The following is a 23,023-nucleotide window of genomic DNA, read 5'->3' as shown; positions in this document are numbered from 1 at the left end:
GATTTTAACTGAGGTTGTCTGTGCATTCACAGTGGAATTGAAGCATGAACCTCTTTGGTGAACAAGTCGTTTAACAAAAGTAGTCAAGCTGAAAACTTTTGTTAAAGACAAGAACAAAAAACAGTTTGTAAAACCTTAACCTTAGTGCTGTTGACATGAAATAGACAACATATACAGTGAAGTCTGGTGTAGGGATGAAGCAAAGGCAATGTGGCTAAGAATACTAAAGCAAACTCCATTATATAAATAATCAGGTAATTTAAACAAGATGCAACAATAACTGTAAGACACCACAAAGACGAGAGTCTGTACATGGAAAACAAACTAAGCAGAAACTAATGAAAAGTCCTTGGATTGAGTCCAAAGGGTAACAGAGACCTAAATCCAGAACTACAGCAGGAGATGATGAAGTGGCACCCGACTGATGGAGGTGAGCTGAATATAAAGGGCAGGCTAAGCAAAGACAATAAGCAACAGGTGTATATAATTGAGGTCAGTCATGGCAGAGTAAAGCTGGGCCTGGTGAACTGGAACAGGAACTCACTTCAAAATAAGAGCACAAAACAGAAATAACTGAGAATCCTAACACTGTGCTACATTTGTAGCTTTAATGGACACCATAGTAGCCTATGACGACAACAACCCTGTACAGTAGCTACAGTGATTGGCTGTTGCTGCCCACTCTCTAAAATAATCATTACCTACAGGTATATGAAACAATCACATCTGAGTTTATGCGAACTTGATTCTGACTCAGATACAGAAAAGTTAAACCAGATTATTTTTATCAGTTGTAATACCACACTTCAGGTGCAGTTTACTCTGGTTTGTTTCATTACATTGAAATATTGGTGAGGGGGACAAATTCTGCTTATGAAGGTAATTTTATATATTATATAATATTATATATTTTTATTATATTGCTGCATTTGCTGCGTAAAGTGCCTTAGATTTTATTTTACTTATTTATCTACTTTATATTTCATTTGTATTTTGTGGCATTCATGTGGACGGCAAAGTAAGAATTTCATTGCACAAGGAAACACGTTTCCTAACTGTGCATATGACAAATAAACACTTTGACCTTTGACTTTGAAAATTCACATAAGATTACACAATTACTGTTCATCAAATATTGCTTTTTTTAAAAGATATAAAGCCATTTTAAAACAAAAGAGCTCTTGAGAAATTTCATACAGTACGTTACCTTTTATTGTATCTTCCACCTGTTGCAGAGACTCACTTTCTACTGGGATAATAGAGCTTTTTTAATTTTTGTTTCTCCAGGGGCTGTAAATGGGTACCACATGCCCTTCCCTTATTTCCACCTCAGGATGTATCCTTAAGCAGGGCAGTTAACATCCTCGACCACTCACATGGAGCTGCTCTAGGGGCTCTGGGGCCAGAAGATAAACATGTGGTAGTATGAGGCAGTTTTTCTAGCATGAGTCTGGACTAATGAACTACTCTCAGCAATATATGAGGTAAATAAAGTCTAAAAAAATGTCTTTATCCAAGCTACAGATACATCTGTGCTGTTCAGCTAATAAGTTCATTTTTTGTATGATGCCTATAGGTATGAATCAGGGACATAACTTGTTGAAAGATAGCTGAGGTTTTGCCATATCTGGATGGTTGCAGGTTCACTTTATTTTATAAGACAATCAGCAGCCTTGTGCGTGGTTATAATCTCAGCAACACTGAACCAACTGCCTGTATACAGTGCCATTTATAAGTCCTGATTAAGCCCATCAGCTTTAATGCTTGAAATGTAAATTCAATTAGCATAACTACTGGGTGATTAGGAGGAAAAATCCCCAGTATAAACTGCTCGTCATTTGACCTACATGGCTGTTTCGTCTCAAGCAACAATGAAATCATAAATGATGGTCATCAGTATTTAAAAAAAATGTTTTCACCATATTTTTTCACACCCTATTAACTTCTGTGTTCTGCATCTATGAACTAAAACTAATCACACACATAAAACACCTATGCAACAAATGCACCTTGTAGCATTTGATCATTCCAGCTGTTTAACCACAGTGACAAGCTGTTAGGATTTGGCGGGGACATTGATTTTGAAATCAAGTTTGTTCCCCTCCAGTGCGTTTTGCCAACTGGGAGCTGTAGTGTAGCTACCTGCGTCTGCCAAGGAGCGGATTTTCAGGCTAAAATGCCTGTCTGCTAATGACTTGTGTTTCTGCCTCTCTCAGCCTCTCTTTCTGGTGCCCTTGGTATTGTGCAGTATGATTGAGAGTGTATATTCCCCAGAGCATTCTGTGGGCCTAAGTCATTTAGTACAGGGTGTGAAGGGCAACACATGCACACCAACACACAATGCATACACACAGGTTAAGGTCAAACACACACCAGTTTGACCTGTGTGCACTCATATAAGGGAGAGAGAGAGAGAGAGAGACACCGTGGTGTACCAATGTAGCAATGGAACACACTGGAAATGGGAGCCACATGAGAAGAGATAGATCAGATGAGCATTTGTTCCACATCCATTCATCTCTGATTCAGTCCTGCCCTTTTCCCTCTCATTCTCTACACTTCATGAAATAACACTGATTTCTGCCTCTCCACCGGCCACTTGTGAGGTTACCCTGCCTGTGTAATTCCCCAGGGCACCTCCAGGAAACTCACAACACTGCACCAATCAGACACAATTGTAGGTGTGAGCGCATGAATTCATTTAGGGTTGATTGTGTTCACTTAGTTTCTTGAAACTCTTAAATGCATACAAATTATGCAGTTAAATTTGCATGGAATATAGAAGTGGTATAAGTTATTATCATTGTACTATTTAAAGACTGATTTAATTAGGAAAAAATATGTCTGTTGTATCTCGAGTGTTTTGTGTTTATGCATTTTACATAAATACTAAAGCAGCTCAAGTTCATTGTTGGCTGCTTTAACTAAAGACACTTCAATGTTTCATTAGCATTGCACAAACAGAGCAGGCTCTTCTTCATAGTGTTAGCGGGGAGCATTTAAGCATTTTGTGCTGACTCCTACTATTGAAGAAGCCGTGGAATACTTTTTTTGAAAAACATTTTCAGTGTTAAAAATAAGCATACAGTGCTATATATGGGAAGTGGTAGATTAAAGCATAAAGGTTTCTGGCTTCTTTCGTTTTTTGCTCAATTGTCACATAAATCTGTATGAATTGATGGCAAATTGGATAAAGATACAGGAGAGGTGTTATTGTATTTGAACATAATTCATTTCAAGTTGCAATATGATGAATTTTGGACAACATGACTTTTTAGGTGAAAGCTATCTTGCATGCTTTGTCATAATTCATTTTCTGTCTTGAGCTTTTATTTTGATATACTTCCAGTCTTGTTTTTGTTCCAGCTTCACCCCTCTCATTGCTTGTTCTCATCACACTCAGCTGCTTCCCATCAGCACAGTCAAGTGACTCTGTATCTAAGCCAGCAGCTTACATTCACTTACTTCCTACATCGATCCCCAGAAGCACCAGTGTGGCCCTGCAGGGCTCAGTCCTGTGTTCATGTGTGTGTGTGTCCTTGTTGTTGCTGGACTGTGTTTCTACAAGATTTTGCCTGAGGTCAGTAGCTTCAGGCTAAGTTTCATATGTTATCATATGTTCATGAATGAACTCCAGCTTGTTCTTTGCCTCTGATTATTGTACTGTTTCTTTGTTAGGATCATTGTCCTGGTTTTGTGTAAGCAGCTCTCTGACTTTCTGCTTGTGATTACTGTATATTGATTTGGTTTGGTTAGACTGGTCAGTTTGGAGAGCCTTGTTTAATTCTAGTAACTATATTTTAGCTTCATGACAATTGCCTGAGCTTTATTGTTTCTACTTATATCTAGTTATGTGCCTGGGGTATCTTGCCCATGCTCTCTTTATGTTCTGTCAAGCTCTAGTTCACCTCTTTAGGCACAATTATAACAGACACTAATAAAGCCCCGTTCTCCCTCATCACACCATTCCTCTTTTAGTTTTGCATTTGGGTCCAAAGCTGCACAGAAATCTTGACAGGAACTAGGAAGTCTGTTAACAATTAGTGAAAATAAAAACACAATGAATTGAATATTTTCTCTTTTCTTTCTATAAGGCATAAAAGTGTGTTCTCTATGATGATTAGTTGGTGAATGGTAGATAGGATCAATGCACAGACTTTTTGTTAGCATACCAGCTGCAAATTGAATGTCTATACTAACAGTGTTTTACAGAATATTCTGAATTGTGGTGATAGAGGTAGAGTAGGAAAGGATGTGTATGCTGGCAAACTTAAATCCGTACATTTTCCCACACTGAGATAGCTATTGATTAGCAATTTGTTACCTGCCTAAGTCATTCCCATCTGCTTGTTTTGTGGCTGCAATAAGCCGGCGAGTGAAATGGGAGGAAGCTCTTGTTAGCCTGCTCCTGAGCTCATTGCTATCCCTTGTCATGTCTCCTCTCCTCTCATAAATTCATCATCTTACTTTTGGGGAATATACAAAGGATTTATAAATTCACTGTTGGACAGGGCTGATGAGATTCATGTACAATAACAAAAGCATGACAACATTTAACTGACTAACATATAAACTCGTCTGGCAGTATGATAATGATGAGCAGGTCTGACATTGCAGTTATTTGTCTTCGAAAAGTAACAATGGCAGTGTTTAAAGCAGCCTGAGGTCAGGGCTCATCTTGACACTATGTGATGAGCTTATTGAAACAGATTTTTCCACCTGAAATTAACACAAATCTTAGATAATTTAATTACAGTAAAAGCTCAAATTTTTGTTTATAGGGATTCCACCTTACTCCCCTGTCATCACTGGGTAGAACTGTATTGCTAAACCTCCTCTTAACTTTCAATAGAGCTTTGTGAAAAGTTTTTTTTTTTTTTGTCTACTTTTCAAAATGTTGATGAACTGGGCTCATTTGTAATCATCCTTGGTCTTTTTCTGCTCTGAAGGGCTTTTGTGTCTGTTTTAGCCATATTTTCATATTCATCCATCTTTTGTTGCATGTTTGTTCCCCATACTGTAATTGACTGTTTTCATGCTGCTCACTTTTTCTTTTCAGGCTGTTATTACAATGATGTTATTTACAATTATTGTCCCTTTTAGCTTTCTGAAATGACATATGCTGAATTCCACACCTGAATACAAATGATGGTTGTGTATTTAATGTCAGTTTTTAACACCTCGTAATAGGCACAGTAGTGCCACAGTCATAGTGTGTAAATTGTGCGATACAACACTGTCAATGGGAGTTCTGGACAAGCTGATAAGCAACAACACCTTAAATCTTCACACAGTTAAAACTAGGTGAAATGGAGAGTATAATTTTTCATAGGAGTAAAAATGAACGTGTTAGTCTATAGTATGTTAGACTAACACTAATATGTATGTTTCCCTGCTTTCTGCCAGATGCATAATAACTTAGATGAGGTTTTTTTTGAGCAGCTGGTATGGAAATAAACTGATAATGTATGGATTGGTTTGTCAGTTGCTTTGCTACAATATTAGCATCTTCCTCTCTAAATTGAAAGTGCTGATGTGATTGCAGGGGATTTGCAGCCCAGACCTGTGTGATGTCAGGGCTGATTAGCTGCGCTGTGATTCAGATGGAGATACCTGAAACACTTGTACTGTTTAGAAAAGAAAAAAAAAAGGAAGTGGAAACTATTTTCAAAATCATGTGAAGTATCGCATTTATTATAGTTTTTTGACTACTTGGTCTGACTCTCCTACACCACCAAAATCTACTGTCTTGTTATGTTTGTCTTCAGTTTATTCTAACCAGAAGTGTTGGTTAAAAAGTTTATATTTCCAGGACAATGGGGTTTTCAAAAGAAAAAAACATTTCTGATAGTTAAATTGTTCAGGGACATTCCTTAAAAACCTCATGATGATACAGAGAAACTCAGACTATATCAAGGCACTAAAATATTGCTAAATAAACCACTACTGCAAAGGCCGCAAATGCCCTGGACTCTCCTGCAGTCAGCAGATTTGATGAAGCCTCTTAGTCTACTTGTTGAAAGACCTGTTTTTTTTTTGTTTTGTTTTTTTTTTTAAGACTTGCTACTCCTAGATATCCTGATTCTATTTCATGAGCCGCCACTGCAACAGACTTCCATCAATCTTGTATTGCCCCTGACATGCAGACAGCTGAGGTTTGTTGATGGTAAAAAGCATCATGGCGGCTGACAGTCCAGTCAATTCCAAAGCAGCAACTCTCAGAGAACTAAACAGTGGAGCTGTAACCAATGTTTTTATATACAAACACCTCTACCCTCTTCTTCATCAAGTTCACTGGTTTTGGTCATTTCTAGACATTTCAAACAGGCAGACAGTTGCCTTGAATTCACTGCAGATATTCAGCAGAGGAGCCATACATACCACATGCATATTAATTTTCTGCAGCTTGTGACAGTCTCTCAAACCTCCTTGAACATTGGTCACATCACTTATTTCCATCTACAAGTTGCTTTTGTGCCAGTGCTGACACCCCCTTTGCAGCAGTACATGAATATATGCTAATGCATTCTATGCATCTGACTTTCCATTGGCTCAAACTGTCCCTTTTAATGGGCAATTAGCAACTGAATTACAGTTGCTGAATTGATGGGCTTGATATTCAGGTTGTGTAAAGCGTTGCTCTGATGGACAAATCAAACAGCTGTCAGATCATCCTGTTCTGCCAGTCCTTGACCTTCCTCATCTTGCCCCATTGATGCAGTGCAGACAATTTTACTTGTCAAACCAAGCTGAGAACCTTTATTGTATGGTCTCAAACCGCCACACATCGCCTCTGTGAATACGTTCCACCTGTTGACATTTCATTAGTTGTCTAAAAGAACAGCCCTAGGCTACAGATTACACAAGCTAACACTCTGTGTAAAAGTGAAAATTACGACATCTTAATGGCTACTCTAAAGTTAGCAGAGTTTAAGATTTTGGGAAGTTCAGAAGCTTGTGTAATAAACTTCCTAGCTCAGATTAGGATAGGAACATTAACTTAGCAACTATTGTTTTGTAATGGCTTTTTTTTTTTCTAAATGAGGAGGTCTAAACCCTAATTACCATGGTTACAAAACAGTTAACATAGGATCTGGAAGTTTCTGTAATATGGCCCAAGAATTGTAAAGTAGATAGAGGTCAAAAACAGTTTTGATTTTACATTACATTTTACCAACTGGCTGATTTTGCTCTTCCTTTTGTTACTGCTATGATAATATCAGGAAAGAGACTGTAGAATGATTCCACTGTTGCACCAGGTTGTTTATGCTGGCATTTTCTTCTGATTGAAATGATAAACACTCTTTTCCCCGATTTCTCCCAGTATGTCCTGCAAAGGTTTAGAAACTCAATCCACGTTAATAAGTAACTGGTGTCACGGGTTGCAGAGCAAATTGGTAATACTGCCAGAGAGTCAACATGATTAATATCTAAGGTCAGACCCAATACCAGTTAGACAGTCGGTAAGCCATTACCCTCCATTAGTATGTGTGAAGTGAGGAGACTGCTGTATGTACTGTATTATGTTCTATGCCTTTTCTGAAGCCAGAGCTAATATTCTCTTATTACTGTAGTTTACCCCTGATGTTCTGGATGCCCACCTGTTAAAATTTACTTTCATCCTTATTGTTTGTGTTATGACTCCAACAGCAAATTACAACTCGCTGCCAAAACCAAATGCTTTGTAACAATGAGCTAGTAAGGCTTTAATCTCCAGGAGAATCTGTTTGTGTGTACAGGTGTGTCATTTAATGCAGTAGTTGGATCTGTACAGTATAATTATCTTGTTTTCTTTTTTAGCTTGGAGGTGCAAATATACACTCTACGGGCACATTTCAGAGACATACATGCCTTCTGCACACAAAATAGAGCACCAGGTTGAGATTTGAGAATGAGATTGAGGGGAAAAAATGGTTGTATTGCTCCAGAGTGTCTGTTTGCTTCTGTACACTGTGTGGAAGCCTATTTGTCAAGTATGACACTGATACTTAACAGCAAGAATATCAGTGTCACTCTGTGGCTTTTATAAAAATGAGATTTTACCAAAAATGATTCTGGGTGTCAGTGTGTATGAATGTGCACACAAAGTGAATTTTTTTTTTATTGAAGCGGTGTGTATCGGCTAGTGGTGAAAGACGTGTTAATCATTTGTCAAAAGGAAAAATTGCCATGCCAGTCTTCCAACTGAAACAATTTATTCAAATCCAGCCAATCCCCTCATAATTATTATAATCTCTTACCCATTTATTTTATTTTATTTTTACATATTATTACAGTTCTTTATTTATGATGCTGCAGAATGTGTGTCTGTTTGCCCATGTCTTTTAAAGTGTACTGCAGAGCTATTTACAGACCATTTCAGGGAAATGCATCCGGGACTGTCGGGGGACAGTCCTAGACTCAGTACAATAAACAAATATGCAAGCACAATACCTGCTTAGTAAAATTCAACGTACACAACACGCAAGCGTTGAAAGGATTTGGATATAATTTTTTTGAAGAGGTGAGGTATGGCCCACAGCACAGTTGACTAAAATTTGGTCTTGATCTGGATCCAGGAAATTTTTAAAGGGTTCTTTAGCACTGTTGGTGTCAGAAAAACGTTTTGCATGTGAGAGCCCCCTAGTGGTGAGGTTGTGTAGCTGCACTGCTCAGCACATGGCTTGAAAACGAGTGGAGCTACTCAGTGTAGCAGGAGCCATGTTAGAAAATGGACTCTAAAGTGGAAATACATGCAGCCAAATGGTGTGACTTGTCTGCATCTGTGAAGGAATAAGTACAGATTGCTGTTTCAGTCTCCAGGGTATGGAGAAGAAAAGGAAGGGCTCATAATCCAAGGCATACCACATCATCTGTCAAACGTGGTGGTGGCAGTATTGTGACATGGGCCCATATGGCTTCAAATTGAGCTGGATGACTGACTGATGTTGTGACTGCTGACAGAAGTAGCTGAATGAATTCTAAAGTGCATAGAACTATATTAGATACTCTGGTTCAGCAAAATGCTGCAAAACCAACAGTACAGATGGATAATGGCCCAAAGCATGCAGCGAAAGCAACCTAAGAGCTTCTCAAGGCAAAGAATTGGAATATTAATCATGGCCAAGGGCTGAGTCAGTCACCTGACCTCAGCTGTTGGTTCCGTGGCAGACTGGCAACAACACATATTCAGTGATTTTTTTGTTTGTTTCATTCTCATTCCCTCAGCTCTTCTTTCCATTCAGTTTTGTTAAAGTCCAATAAAATCTTTACAGGCAGTGACTTGTTTTCCCTTTTTTGAATAAAGATATTACAAAATGCAGTCATTATGCTGTATACTACATTTGAAACCTTGCTGTTTCTAAAACCTTGTTCAGAACTGCTGTGACTATACTGCAGTCTCTGATTTCATCCTCTCCAATTTAGCCTGTGTTGGCTTTTTCTGTAAACAAAGAAACAAAGGGAGAGTTACACTAGCTGGTGCTTTATTTCACAATCCTCAGTCTATTCAGTATTCAGGGTAGGCCTATACTGAAAATGCAATGTGTATAGGTCTGTACAGTATGGTTGCTTGTTTGTATACCTATTCATGCCAACTTACAGTAAAATGAATTTGTGCTATTGTTCTCTTCACTCCTCCACAATCTGGTCTCTGTGGTCAGACTTTAAAGTTGCACTGTAAATTCTGCTCTGGAAGAATCACAAGCTTTCTGGCCAATGTGTTCATGTCATGAGGACTAAAACAGCAGCAGTTGCCTGTCTGGCTGTTTTATAGAGCACAATGTATCGAGAACAAAACCTGCCTTACAGGGAAGTAAACTGGACAAACAAATTGGTGTTGAGTTGTTAGGCCTTTATAGGGAGTGGGTTTAAATACAGATGCAGCTACTCAGAATTGCGCTTCCCGGCTAAATGGTTTTAAGATGGCATGCAGTTTCCGTCGGCCTTCCAGGAGCCCCCTTCTCCTGAAAAGGTGTCTATTAAACACACCCATTAAAGAGTTATTCCTTGGTTTGCACTGTGTCACCATTAGATTCCGGTGTATTCTCAAACACACAAACCAGAGTGTGGCTATGAATTATTGTATTCACACTGCAGAGTCATGTTTTTGTTTAGGCCACGGTTTATACAATAGAACTCTCTGACCATACAGGTATACACCATATAAATAATTATGATGCACTGAGTTTCACATTTCTAGTCAAACGTGGTGGTGGCAGTATTGTGACATGGGCCCATATGGCTTCAAATTGAGCTGGATGACTGACTGATGTTGTGACTGCTGACAGAAGTAGCTGAATGAATTCTAAAGTGCATAGAACTATATTAGATACTCTGGTTCAGCAAAATGCTGCAAAACCAACAGTACAGATGGATAATGGCCCAAAGCATGCAGCGAAAGCAACCTAAGAGCTTCTCAAGGCAAAGAATTGGAATATTAATCATGGCCAAGGGCTGAGTCAGTCACCTGACCTCAGCTGTTGGTTCCGTGGCAGACTGGCAACAACACATATTCAGTGATTTTTTTGTTTGTTTCATTCTCATTCCCTCAGCTCTTCTTTCCATTCAGTTTTGTTAAAGTCCAATAAAATCTTTACAGGCAGTGACTTGTTTTCCCTTTTTTGAATAAAGATATTACAAAATGCAGTCATTATGCTGTATACTACATTTGAAACCTTGCTGTTTCTAAAACCTTGTTCAGAACTGCTGTGACTATACTGCAGTCTCTGATTTCATCCTCTCCAATTTAGCCTGTGTTGGCTTTTTCTGTAAACAAAGAAACAAAGGGAGAGTTACACTAGCTGGTGCTTTATTTCACAATCCTCAGTCTATTCAGTATTCAGGGTAGGCCTATACTGAAAATGCAATGTGTATAGGTCTGTACAGTATGGTTGCTTGTTTGTATACCTATTCATGCCAACTTACAGTAAAATGAATTTGTGCTATTGTTCTCTTCACTCCTCCACAATCTGGTCTCTGTGGTCAGACTTTAAAGTTGCACTGTAAATTCTGCTCTGGAAGAATCACAAGCTTTCTGGCCAATGTGTTCATGTCATGAGGACTAAAACAGCAGCAGTTGCCTGTCTGGCTGTTTTATAGAGCACAATGTATCGAGAACAAAACCTGCCTTACAGGGAAGTAAACTGGACAAACAAATTGGTGTTGAGTTGTTAGGCCTTTATAGGGAGTGGGTTTAAATACAGATGCAGCTACTCAGAATTGCGCTTCCCGGCTAAATGGTTTTAAGATGGCATGCAGTTTCCGTCGGCCTTCCAGGAGCCCCCTTCTCCTGAAAAGGTGTCTATTAAACACACCCATTAAAGAGTTATTCCTTGGTTTGCACTGTGTCACCATTAGATTCCGGTGTATTCTCAAACACACAAACCAGAGTGTGGCTATGAATTATTGTATTCACACTGCAGAGTCATGTTTTTGTTTAGGCCACGGTTTATACAATAGAACTCTCTGACCATACAGGTATACACCATATAAATAATTATGATGCACTGAGTTTCACATTTCTAGTCAAACGTGGTGGTGGCAGTATTGTGACATGGGCCCATATGGCTTCAAATTGAGCTGGATGACTGACTGATGTTGTGACTGCTGACAGAAGTAGCTGAATGAATTCTAAAGTGCATAGAACTATATTAGATACTCTGGTTCAGCAAAATGCTGCAAAACCAACAGTACAGATGGATAATGGCCCAAAGCATGCAGCGAAAGCAACCTAAGAGCTTCTCAAGGCAAAGAATTGGAATATTAATCATGGCCAAGGGCTGAGTCAGTCACCTGACCTCAGCTGTTGGTTCCGTGGCAGACTGGCAACAACACATATTCAGTGATTTTTTTGTTTGTTTCATTCTCATTCCCTCAGCTCTTCTTTCAAGTCTCTGGATGTTGTTGGGCTGTCTTGGTTGACACGCCTCTGCAACGTCGCATGGCGGTCGGGGACAGTGCCTCTGGACTGGCAGACCGGGGTGGTGGTCCCTCTTTTTAAGAAGGGGGACCGGAGGGTGTGTTCCAACTATAGGGGGATCACACTCCTCAGCCTCCCCGGGAAAGTCTATGCCAGGGTACTGGAGAGGTTATTTTCTCTCACACAGGTGCTGAACCCACGTACTAGTTGGCTAATGGCTGTAGACTGTGCAGTGTGTTCATGTGCCAATTTTTAGAACTTTTTTTTTCTTTTTTACTTTTTGGTTCTGGGACACTGAAACACACTGAGCCTTCTCAGTGTTGTGGTCCCAACTCGGCAAAACACCAGTTAGTGGGTTTGTGCCCACTTGATGACCCTGTAGACTTGCCTTCACTCCTACACCCACACAGAACTTGTATTGGTGTTGGTGATAATATAGCTACAGACTCAGGGGAATTGGTAATAGTCTTCTTCTGTTAGACAGTCTTTGTAGAACAGTATCAGTGGTTGGACAACTGAGCGCCCCTGCTCTCAGAGGTGACTGCCACTACGGGCCAGTTGGACCAGCCACTGCTTAATCTGAGAAAATACAATGCAGATGCTGCATGTCAAGCCACACATCTGCTCCTTGCTTGGGTGAGTATAGGGTTCAGGGATGCTTTGTGTTAAGGGTAGGTTAGATCTGGAAAATGGTGTTGCTTATTGTGGGGCTCTGAAGATTATAAATCATAGTCATAGAATGCAAGGTCTGACACCCTCTTCTTCTTCTTTATGGCCAAATAATGGGTAAACATAATTTAATTCATATACTGAGCTTCCCTAATGAGTGATCTCTCAATATTTGACACATTTAATTGTATATTATTGACTGTGCTTGAATCTGTTTTGATCAAGCTGATTTCAAATCCAATAATGTTAAACATTCCATTGATTACCAGTCTAAAGGCTTTTGTCTCTTTAGTTGTGATTTGACCAGTGAAGGCCGCTGCTACATACAGTATCTTAACTCTGACTGACAGTGATTTACCATAGTAACTTTTTAGAGTATCAAATAAGCTTTGTGTACTTTTTTCCCCACTCACCCTTGCAGGAAAGGGAACAGTGTCTTATTTGTAGAAATGGAGAAGCTTTCAACTGCTATCTCAGAGATGTGCCATTTGAGTCCATCAAACATGATGCAGTTCTGTGTGCTGGGAATGAGGCTAGTTTCAAGAACTCTGTCTGCTCTAGCTCCCATGCTACGTACTTAAACATGCACTCTGGGTCATCAGTTGTTAGTTATCTGAAAACATTTAATATTATTTAAAATGCACTGCTCTACAGTCAAGCTAATCGAACAAGAAAGCACAGTAATCCCCATGTGTGCATAATGATATAAGCTGCAAGGAATTTTCAGCACTCTGTTAATTTCAGGCTTCTTGTTTGATGCTTTTTTTTCCTGATCTTCTGAGAACCTCCGGGGAAGACTTTCGACAGCTGTTATTTGCATAGTTTTCCTAGGAAAAGTCTGCAAAAGTGATCTTGATGTGTTGACAGTCCTATCCAGCTGTTCCCCAGGGCTCTCCTGAGCAATAAATAAATAGGGTAGTCTGAGAACTCACAGGATCCATCTTATTGCCCATCACAGGCCACTGAACGTTACCTAAAAACCAACAAAATAAACAGTAGGAAGATGAGACTGAAGAAAACCTGATCTGTATTGTTGCATGCAGTAAGTGCCATAATAACACATGCAGGAAAAGCCTGAGTGAGTCTGTTCAGAGTGGAAGGAGAATTACAGACGACAACACATACCCACAGAGATGCATAGCATGATAATCATAGATTTGAACTTTTGCCAGTGGCTCATGGTTTCACACTTTCTTGGTTGCTTCTGAGAAAGGGCAAGTTCACTTTTTCACTTCCTCTACAATAGATTAAATTAGATTTGGAGTTGTGAATCAAAAGGCAGAAACTTGATGTTAATAAAATATACCGTCAAAAGAAACCATTTGTCATACACAGCTGCAGCAGACATTTTCCGCACCTATCACATGCGATGCTCCTATACCTCCAGATCCCTTCTCTGTTAAAGCCCTCATCCATTTATCACCTGGACTCTACTTGTAATGGACTTAACTGACATGAAACATGTTTTTCACTGACAGACAAGAGGTTCAAGAGAGGAATGCATGGTTTTCATCTAATCAGAAAAAGCTTTCTGCTGTGGATATAGCATCATCTGTTTTACCAATTTATTCAGATTCATACGTCGGATACAGGTTGGAGAAAGTACTGTACATACTAAAATGTGTGAGAACAAAAAAAACAACCAGAGTACTCGGAGTGCAGACCTCCACCAAGAGGTAGTGTAGTAGTCAAGACCAAGAGCAGAGCAGGGCAGTTAAACTGAATTTGATAGTTTGATAGTACTGGCTAGCCTATGTTTCAGTGACAGTAATGACACTATATAGGAGTAAAGTTGCTGAATATTTTTTCTCAAAAATTTTCCATAAATATGCAAAAAAAAGTATAGCCAACAGAAAACCCCTCATGGCTGAACTGAATTTGATTGTACGACACTATATAACAGTGAAGTTATTTAATATTTTTACAGTAGGATCTCTCTGTTCTAGTATAGAAAAGAAACAGAACATATTCTGTGGACACCTCATTCGACACCTGGACTCCCTACCGATATGCAGTGCAGATATCCTGAAGGGAGATGAAATCCGGTTATTTCTCAGGTGTCGGACATGACTGTGTCTGGACAGTTTCCAGCAAACATCAGGGGTCCAGACAGTGCTTTCACACATTACCTTACATGACAAATGGAGCTCACCACTGTTCAGGGGGTGCCTCATGGGGATTCCAAGTAATAGCTCCCACCAAATTAAGACAGCAGGTTCTACAGGAGCTGCAGTCTGGTCACCCTGTGGTAGTGAAAATGAAAGCCATCGCCTGTAGTTCTGTCTGTTGGCCAGGAATTGATGCCCAAATTGAACATCAGGCCAAGTTACGTACTCCCTGTCAACAAATCCAGAAGTCTCCTAGTCTTTCACCATTGCATTCATGGCCGTGGCCTGAAGAACCGTGGTGGACTTTGCAGGACCCTTTGAAGGACATTTTTCTCATTATTGTGCATGCCTATTCAAAGTGGGCAGAAGTCTATCTCATGGATTCAACAACATCCACCAAAACTGACCAGATCCTGAGAAGCTGATTCAGTCAACTGCCAGAAGTTTTGGTGAGTGTCAAACGCTCCCAGTTTACCTCTGAGGAATTGGTTACATTCCTCAAATTTAATGGAGTGAAACACATGTGGTCTGCACCAGGTCATCTGGCCACAAATGGCAGTGTGCTTTGTGCAGACCCTGAAATGTTCCATGAAATCCTCTAGGGGCTCTGCTACAGTGCAGCAGAGGTTGGATTCCCTTTTACTGTGCTACCAGAACACCCCACATGCTCCAACTAAAGAAACCCTTGCCATTGTCTTCTGCCACCACAAACCGTGCTCCCAGTTTGACCTTCTTAAACTGAGCATGGCATCAGTTGTGGGCCTTGCCCAGGATGCACAACAAAACCACAGGGCTCAATGGTCCAAACACAGATTCTGTGAACCTGGTGACACGGACCTAGCGCTTGATTATTATTATTATGCTTAATCCACATAAAAATCAGGAGCCAACACCACTGGCTAATGAATTGGACATGCTGCAGGGAGCTCAGCCCACTACCCAGAAAGATTCATCCTCACCGAGATCTGCTGAGACACCAGAAGGGTCTGAGGACACTCAAAGGACTAGTAGGTGATACCCCCAGTGGGTCATCAAGCCTCCTTATTGTCTGATCCTCTAAATAGTAGTTGCCTTGTTAACACAAATTGAGGCAGTTAGTGAGTTTGTCGCCATAAGGGCAGAATAACCCCCCTGACAGGCTCCAGGTGATGGGGCAGTCTACCCCGAGGATGAGTTCAGTTACAAGTTTAAAAACAGCACAGCTCAAGGGTACCATTGGACTATGGAATAGATGGTGTTAATGTTGTGACTTGAATGTTGTTAACCTAATACCTAAATTAAGTGGGGAGAAGGTGTGATGTATTGAAGTATTATCCAAGGCTGTTAGTATTCCATGCCACTAGGTGGCAAGAAGCACTAGAACAATGTGGGTGAAATAAAAATAGTGTTGGTTTTTTTTCTGGACCCAGTCCGGCTGTTGGCCCTCTTTCACTTATGTAAGGTTGATATACTGTATTAGTGACCATAGTGTTAAGATCACTGTACATACAAAAGGAAATATTATGTACCAACATTTTTGAAGTGAGCAACTGTAACTTCTTCCTGATGTAAACAATATTGTGACTTTATTTGCACCTCTGCTGGCTTTGTGCCTGTACAGAAATAGAAGCCCTGGTCTTTCCAGTCTGACTGCACTAATCTTGCTGTCTGCCATTTCACAGGTGTACTGTCTGACATTTGGATGCTTTGTCCTCCCTCCATCTAACAGATCAAACTGTCTCACTATATTCAGGAGCATGACTCTAAAGAGGCTCTATTTGGGTGTCCTGTCCAAAGTAAAGTCCACTTTCCAGTAGGATACATTCACTCTGGCTGCACTGACCCTGTCAGTGATCCTTCTCAAATTCTTTAATAAAGTGTAGATTACCAGTATTACCTTGATTAGGAACATAAAACTGTGACAAAAAAGAAGACACTGCCCTTGCTCGCTGCTAACCAGAACTGCCTCGTACCCCGCCTTCGCCCGATTGCTGCCACCACCCCACCCCCCCGACCCCGTTCAGGGACTAAGTGGTAGAAAATGAATGAATGAATGAATAACACAACCTAACCTTAATGAAAAGAGAAAGGGACTTGCATTAATCAAGCATGTAAAAACCACTTAAATGGTAAAATATGACTAGAAATACCATGAATCGTTGTTTTACACGCAGAATCGTGTTGTGAAATTAATGATGGTGCTCTGTGTTTTAGCTCACTTGTTCTGGAATAGAATCAGTGCATACACAAGACTGAACAATGCATAATTTGATGCAGTAAAAACACACTGCATCAGAAATGTTACATATACTATCTTGGAATTACAACACATGCAGAAATTGCAGAGCAACATTATCATCCATTTGAAGTTTCTGGCCATCTGGTAAATGATAAGTCCAGTTTTTTGTCTTTACCAACTCTTGAGGGAAATATGTCTCTTTAACTGCTAAATGCTTCACAGAGTTCACCAGCTACTGTCTGTGTCTGTCTGCTGTTTGATGCTGAGCAGGTAGTGTACAGTAGCTTTTAGGGCTTTTTTATGGTGGCCCTGAGGTGCAAAGCACTGCAAAATTTCACAAAACACAATGGCAAAAGAGAAAAGCCAACATTTCTTATTATAGAAAAGGTAGGGACAACGCTGCTTGCTTATGACTGGACAGAACCCAGGTCATCCAAGATCAGCTGACACTACATGGAAGTCATGGAAGTAAAGCCACACTGGTGCAATCTGTGAATGTTAATGCTACTGGGCTAATTTTAGACAGAGTTTGCAAGGATGGAAGGAGATAGGTAGGCCTACTGAAATCTTAAGCAGCATTTCAATGAAGAACATTAATATGATGACATTTGTGACAGCCCATCAAGATATTAAAACACATGTACCCTGAAGACAGCCTGAAAGAGGTAGCTAGGACCTACAGGAAGTCTGGGACACGTTGTAAATTTATTAGCCACACTTGCAGTACTTTCTCATTTTATTCTGCCACTCTGCCTAGAAATCTATTGCGGTATAACACTGGGACAAACTGATGATGGATACCAAGAAACATGTTGTAGCAAAGTGAGATCTGGATTGTAGACTGACATTTGAGAATGGTTTATTTTATATAGCCTAAACAAAAAAATAATTTGATGTATTTGCTACATTTATATGCCAAGTGCACAAGAAGACACAAGTATAAGACAGTCTCTCAGAAAGTGCACAAAACTTAACAGTTCAAAACTGCAGAGTCTGGGCAACAATAGGAACTGCAGACATATGTAAAATGTGACATGCTTGCAGTCAGTAAAGTGTTGCAGTTTTTGGTAATTTTTGCTGGCGTCTTCATGTAAATTACCCTTCATCCTCTGATGTTTGGATTCTTCAATCGTTGTGTTTAAAGAAACTTGCTCTTACAAATTAAATGTGTGAATATTTTTTTATTATTGCATGCCTGCTGTGAACTACTAATAACAGCTTTAAAAAAGCTCTGCAGCCCTTTTAAATCCTTGAGGCAACCGGTGTCTTTTTTTTTTTTTTTTTTTTTTTTTTTTTTTTTGAATGCTTTTACTTTTAAGTCCAAAAGCAGGACATGTATGCTTCACTGTAGATTCATTAGGTCAGAATTCCCACAATTTTAATAGCAGGCCCAGCGTTTCCTGCATTTAAACTATTCCAGTGACAAAGAACATAATACACCCCTCTTGAAGGAGAGCCATGACTTTCTGATGTATCACCTCTACAAACAACTTTTTCTGTTTCCCCTCCTACCATTAATGCTTAAACTCATTATAGGGCTGATATGAATGAACAAAAAAACCACTGAAAAAAACAAATAATTAACTGGCACACAGGACACTATCATTTTACACATTATTTTTTACTGCTATTGATATGTTTTTACCCTCTTTGTTATGTCTGAAAGAGCATAAAGGAAGCTGAGCTCATCCATGTAGTACTGATTTTGGCATTAGTTCTTAGTCTTTATTATTATGTACACTCAAATTTTAATCATTCAATTTTTCTTTCATGAGTGACATTTGTCTCATTTTGTCCTGCATCTTTAATATTCTTCTAAGCATTTGAGGCTACTGTACCGCTGTCACCATCTATGTTGTGTACAGTTACCATGGTTACAGGTGTTGTTCCCATCTGCAGTGAGGTTGGTGGAAAAGTCAGTTTATTTGTTCACAGGCAGCCTCCATGTCTCTCTGCTCTGCAGAATGGTGAGAAATTGAAAAGCTGGATTCACTCACGCTGTGACTAAAACTGTGTTCTCTGGTTTAGTTTGAGAAGTTACATTATTGGATGTCATTTATAGAGCTATAGTTTTTTAGGGAACATATAGAGGAAGATTTACAAGGTTGACTGCCCAACTCGAATACATTACGTCCTTTTGATAGCAACACAAAACATAGACACCTGAAACCATACACCCATATCCACAGCACTAATGTTAAGTAATCCTAAATGTCGTGTGCTGCCAGAATTTTTCTACTTGTCTCAACAGTTTTTTTTGTGTGTTATCTTGTCAAATTTTCAGTGGATTGTAGATGAATTTATTTCATAAACCCGTTTATTCCAAGAACCTAGTGTGACGTTACTGAATGCAAGATGGTTGCTTATTGATGGCAGTGTAACAGGTCAAGTGGCTAAATCAGCATTTGAACAAGACGTTTTTGTGGAGGAGGAAACTTATCTTTTTCTTATTAGGAGCTACAGTTTATGACTGTGAGATTTCTATGTACATAGAGAAAGACGATATTACTTCATGTCCATTTGTCTTTTTTATCTTATTTACTTTTTAATCATTTAGAAAAACCTGTAACATTTTGTCCTAGCTTGTTTTCAAATGTTGCTTTTTATCTTGACATGTTTTTCCTCAATGAAAATGTGACAACACAGAGTTCTCATTGAAGTTTTCAGTGGCAAAATTAACTCTCCGGCCATGAAAGCTGCCTTTATGCACTTGTGATGGTCAGCCGCTTTTACTGTGGGAAAACAAAGGTGTTCTCTGCAATTTGCTTGTATGAGTGGAGGCCACTGTCACATTGATTTACTTAGATGGAAGCAATAAAACAGTGTGGTGAAACAGTGTGGACCACAAGACGAACAATGACACATCAACATTATTGAATAACCCACAACAGTAGATCAGAATCTGATGCTGCCAAACAGAAGAGAAGCACGTGGAGAAACAAAGGGCACAGAGTACACTGTGCTTCAGACTATGAATGCAGCAAGCACAACCAACAATGGCCCTATTCACACACGATTAAGACACATATGACAGGCTGTCACAATCAGCCTGCCCCTTAACAATAAGAAAGACATTACAGCTTAAATGCTTGTTAAAAGTGTATGTGCTACACTCGAGTTTTATTTTTCGACGGTGTTATTTACACCAGGACAATGGAGACTTAATTGGCTGGAGAAGAAGCTGCTGGCTAGAAAGTTACTAATTATTTGGGTAGAGGTATTGACAGAGCAATGCTTGCCTCTCCCAAATTACTCCTCCTTAGGTGCCCTTAAAATAAGGGCACACTCTGTACACTTAATTTCAATCGAGTTTTATAGTGTGTAGACCTTCATATGGACAGATGTTTGGGTCCAGATAGAGCCCACTTGCCATACTGTATGTCACTTTATGTGTTTTGGCTTAATGGTGGAAAAACAAAGAAAGTGCTTGGGAAAATATCTTTCCATTTCTGACACAAACAGCAAAAGTCTAAAGAAGCACATTCACTTCATTTCAAGGACTCTGGTTCACATAGTAGTAGTTTCACACTCATATTAAGAGATTCTCAGCGTGTGACAAGAGCACCACAGAGGGTGTAAGTACTGCAGGTCTGCAGGTTTATCAGTATGCTACACAGCTTTGACTTGTGTGTGTCCTTCATGATGTTGGTTGATGTATAAATGTTGTGTTGCCCTTTGTATATTTTTCAGGTGGCTGTGACAGGGGCATCCCCGGGGCAGGACCCATGAGGAGTCATAGAAGATGCTCACAGCCTGGGCGCTTCTGCTCTTCTTAGCCATGTGGGTGAGAAGCACCTCTGGTGGCCCGCTCTCCTTCAGAATAGGTAAATTCAAGACTACATCGCAATAATGCGCAGCCTAGTAACAGTGGGAAAAACTGCTGCCTACATTTGTTGACCCTGGAAGTCTTCTTTCTTTTAGGTTCAGAGACATTACATTGCAACACTATTTATACGCATAAAAGGATTTTCTTTTTCACATTTAATTTAAAAGGCGATGAATTAATGGATTTCTGTTCTTTAAATATTGAACTTACTGAACTTGTGTTGAAATGAAATTACTCTTGCAATGGCAATTCAAATTAATAGCACAGCCTTAGCTTCACAGGCTTTTTGAGGAAATTTGCTGAAGAAGTCCAATTAAAATGTGGCAAAATACCCTTATTTTCAAGCCTGAGCTTGAGGTATCGACAGACTAAAACATTCATGTGTGCCTATGACACAATCCTAATTGGCTCTGACATTACTATATACTACACTATGCAGAGTTTCAATGAGAAATCCATAGTGTATCTGTACAGAAGAGTTTACCACCCTATGTAGACATTCAGAACACCCAGGCAGTTTGAGTTTAGTATAACTGAGATGCATAAGGAAGTTTCATAATATACAGCTTGTATTCATTTATGCACAGTGGTATAGCTGCATAGCTGAAAATGGTTCCACAATTAGCTGAAAACATCTTGTTGTCCTGTAGACACATGAAACTGTAAATGAAATGAGTTCTGGTTGGAAAACTCTGTGATTTGGCCATGTTCATTAGGCTAAGTGGAGTTCCATGTAACTTTTTTGTTAATTAGCTGTAACTGTTTCAAGTTTGATTTTCATTTAATTAACATCCCTGGCTTTGTTTTAACCTACATGAATACAGAAGTGGGAGCACTTTTTTTTTTTCAAATGTCTAATAGATATTTACTAACACTGCCATCCAAGTGTAACTAGCCTGTTTATTGATTGCATGACCATGACCTAGCCATGCTAACCCTAACTTCATCCTCTTTAGTCTTAATATTACTCTAAAACAGATATTACATATCTGCTGTATTGTATAATGCCATAAAATGCACAAGAATTTATATGACCTATTATATCACCTTGACTGTAGGTTGAACAAGTTTAAGACAACAGCACAGACTCCTAGTCAAGTCCAGTGGGAGTTGCTCCTTCTTGTTATTATTCCCCTACAGTCGGTAGGTCTCTGACACCCTGTCAGTAGCTCCCCATCTACCAAAAGTTTGACTGACTGTCTCTTTACTTATGTACAGACCTTTTGTCATAGGTGGGGAATCTCTCTCTCTTTGTCTATCCCTCTGTGTGCATGTGTGTTGTATATAGAAATAGATGGAAGTAGAGACTAAGAATGAGATTCTACAGCTCACAGACAGGCTTCCTGTTGTGGTCTCTCAGTGTCTGCCTTTAAATTTATAGCATGGCTGTCAACTTTCAGGAATGGCTGAGAGTGAGATTTGTTGCTAGGGGTGGATGTTAATATCACAAAAGCTGTAAACAAATCCTTATGTGGTTATTGTAAAGCCATTAAAACATCAAGCAAACCCAAATGGTGCATTAAAAATGGGAACGTTTCTTGAGTCGGAGCAGAAGTAGAAAATGGATTATAAAGCTATTAAAAACAAATAGTTTGTCTTTTTGAAAACTAGTCTCTAGGCCCTGCTGTCATGGATTCAGTTCTCAAAATGATAAGCTCTTCCCTCCTCCCTCTACTCCTCCTCGTGTGAGGGAAAATGTATTTTTAGCTTCCCAGTATTTTAAACCTTGACAAAATGGTTCAAAGTGTCATCTCAGAACAGCATCAACATTTTTTATATTTGAACAAGACAATTTGTTGTATCACCTACTAGTTTTTTCTCCTGTCTGTCTCATAGCTGCAGTTTGCAGAATATATTTGGTGGTTTAACATATGATTCCCAGAATCATCCTCTGTATTTTGAAAATGGTATTGCTTCACAGTTTATCAACACAACCCTAAACAAATTGTTCTTTCTTTGTGAATATTACTGGAAGCAGCGCATGACTAGCAGCCCCGTGGCTTTGCTTTCCTCTTCACCTGATTGTACAAAATCACCTTCACAGCTATGGTGGTTTATGTTTATTTCAGCCATGTTGTATTGCTGATGGATAATTAGGCACTTGGTTTGTTTTGCTCCTAGTGTCATCTCTGCACAGCATTTGTGTACCACTTGTATGAGTCTGTGTGTGTGGGTAGGTTGGTGTTTGTGCATGTATGTATTTATGCACAAAGCAATAGAAGGCATAAATATGCACACAACCACAGACACACACACACACACACACACACACTAATGCACGCAAATACATGCCCTCCACCCCA

General features: G+C 39.5%; 1 protein-coding gene across 1 annotated transcript in view; it reads left to right on the top strand.

Moving 5' to 3' along the window:
* The window catches only part of grik4 (glutamate receptor, ionotropic, kainate 4), a 311,608-nt gene that overhangs the window by 142,009 nt on the left and 146,576 nt on the right, over positions 1-23,023 (top strand). Inside the window, 1 exon segment of the mRNA XM_020600102.1 lies at positions 20,585-20,718. Coding sequence (XP_020455758.1) covers positions 20,637-20,718 — 82 coding nt within the window. The 5' untranslated portion in view covers positions 20,585-20,636.

This window comes from Monopterus albus, unplaced genomic scaffold, assembly GCF_001952655.1.
Source record: "Monopterus albus unplaced genomic scaffold, M_albus_1.0 scaffold45.1, whole genome shotgun sequence".
Taxonomy (NCBI): Eukaryota; Metazoa; Chordata; class Actinopteri; order Synbranchiformes; family Synbranchidae; genus Monopterus; species Monopterus albus.
Note: the sequence above shows the minus strand (reverse complement) of the source record. Positions and strands in the feature narration are given on the sequence as shown.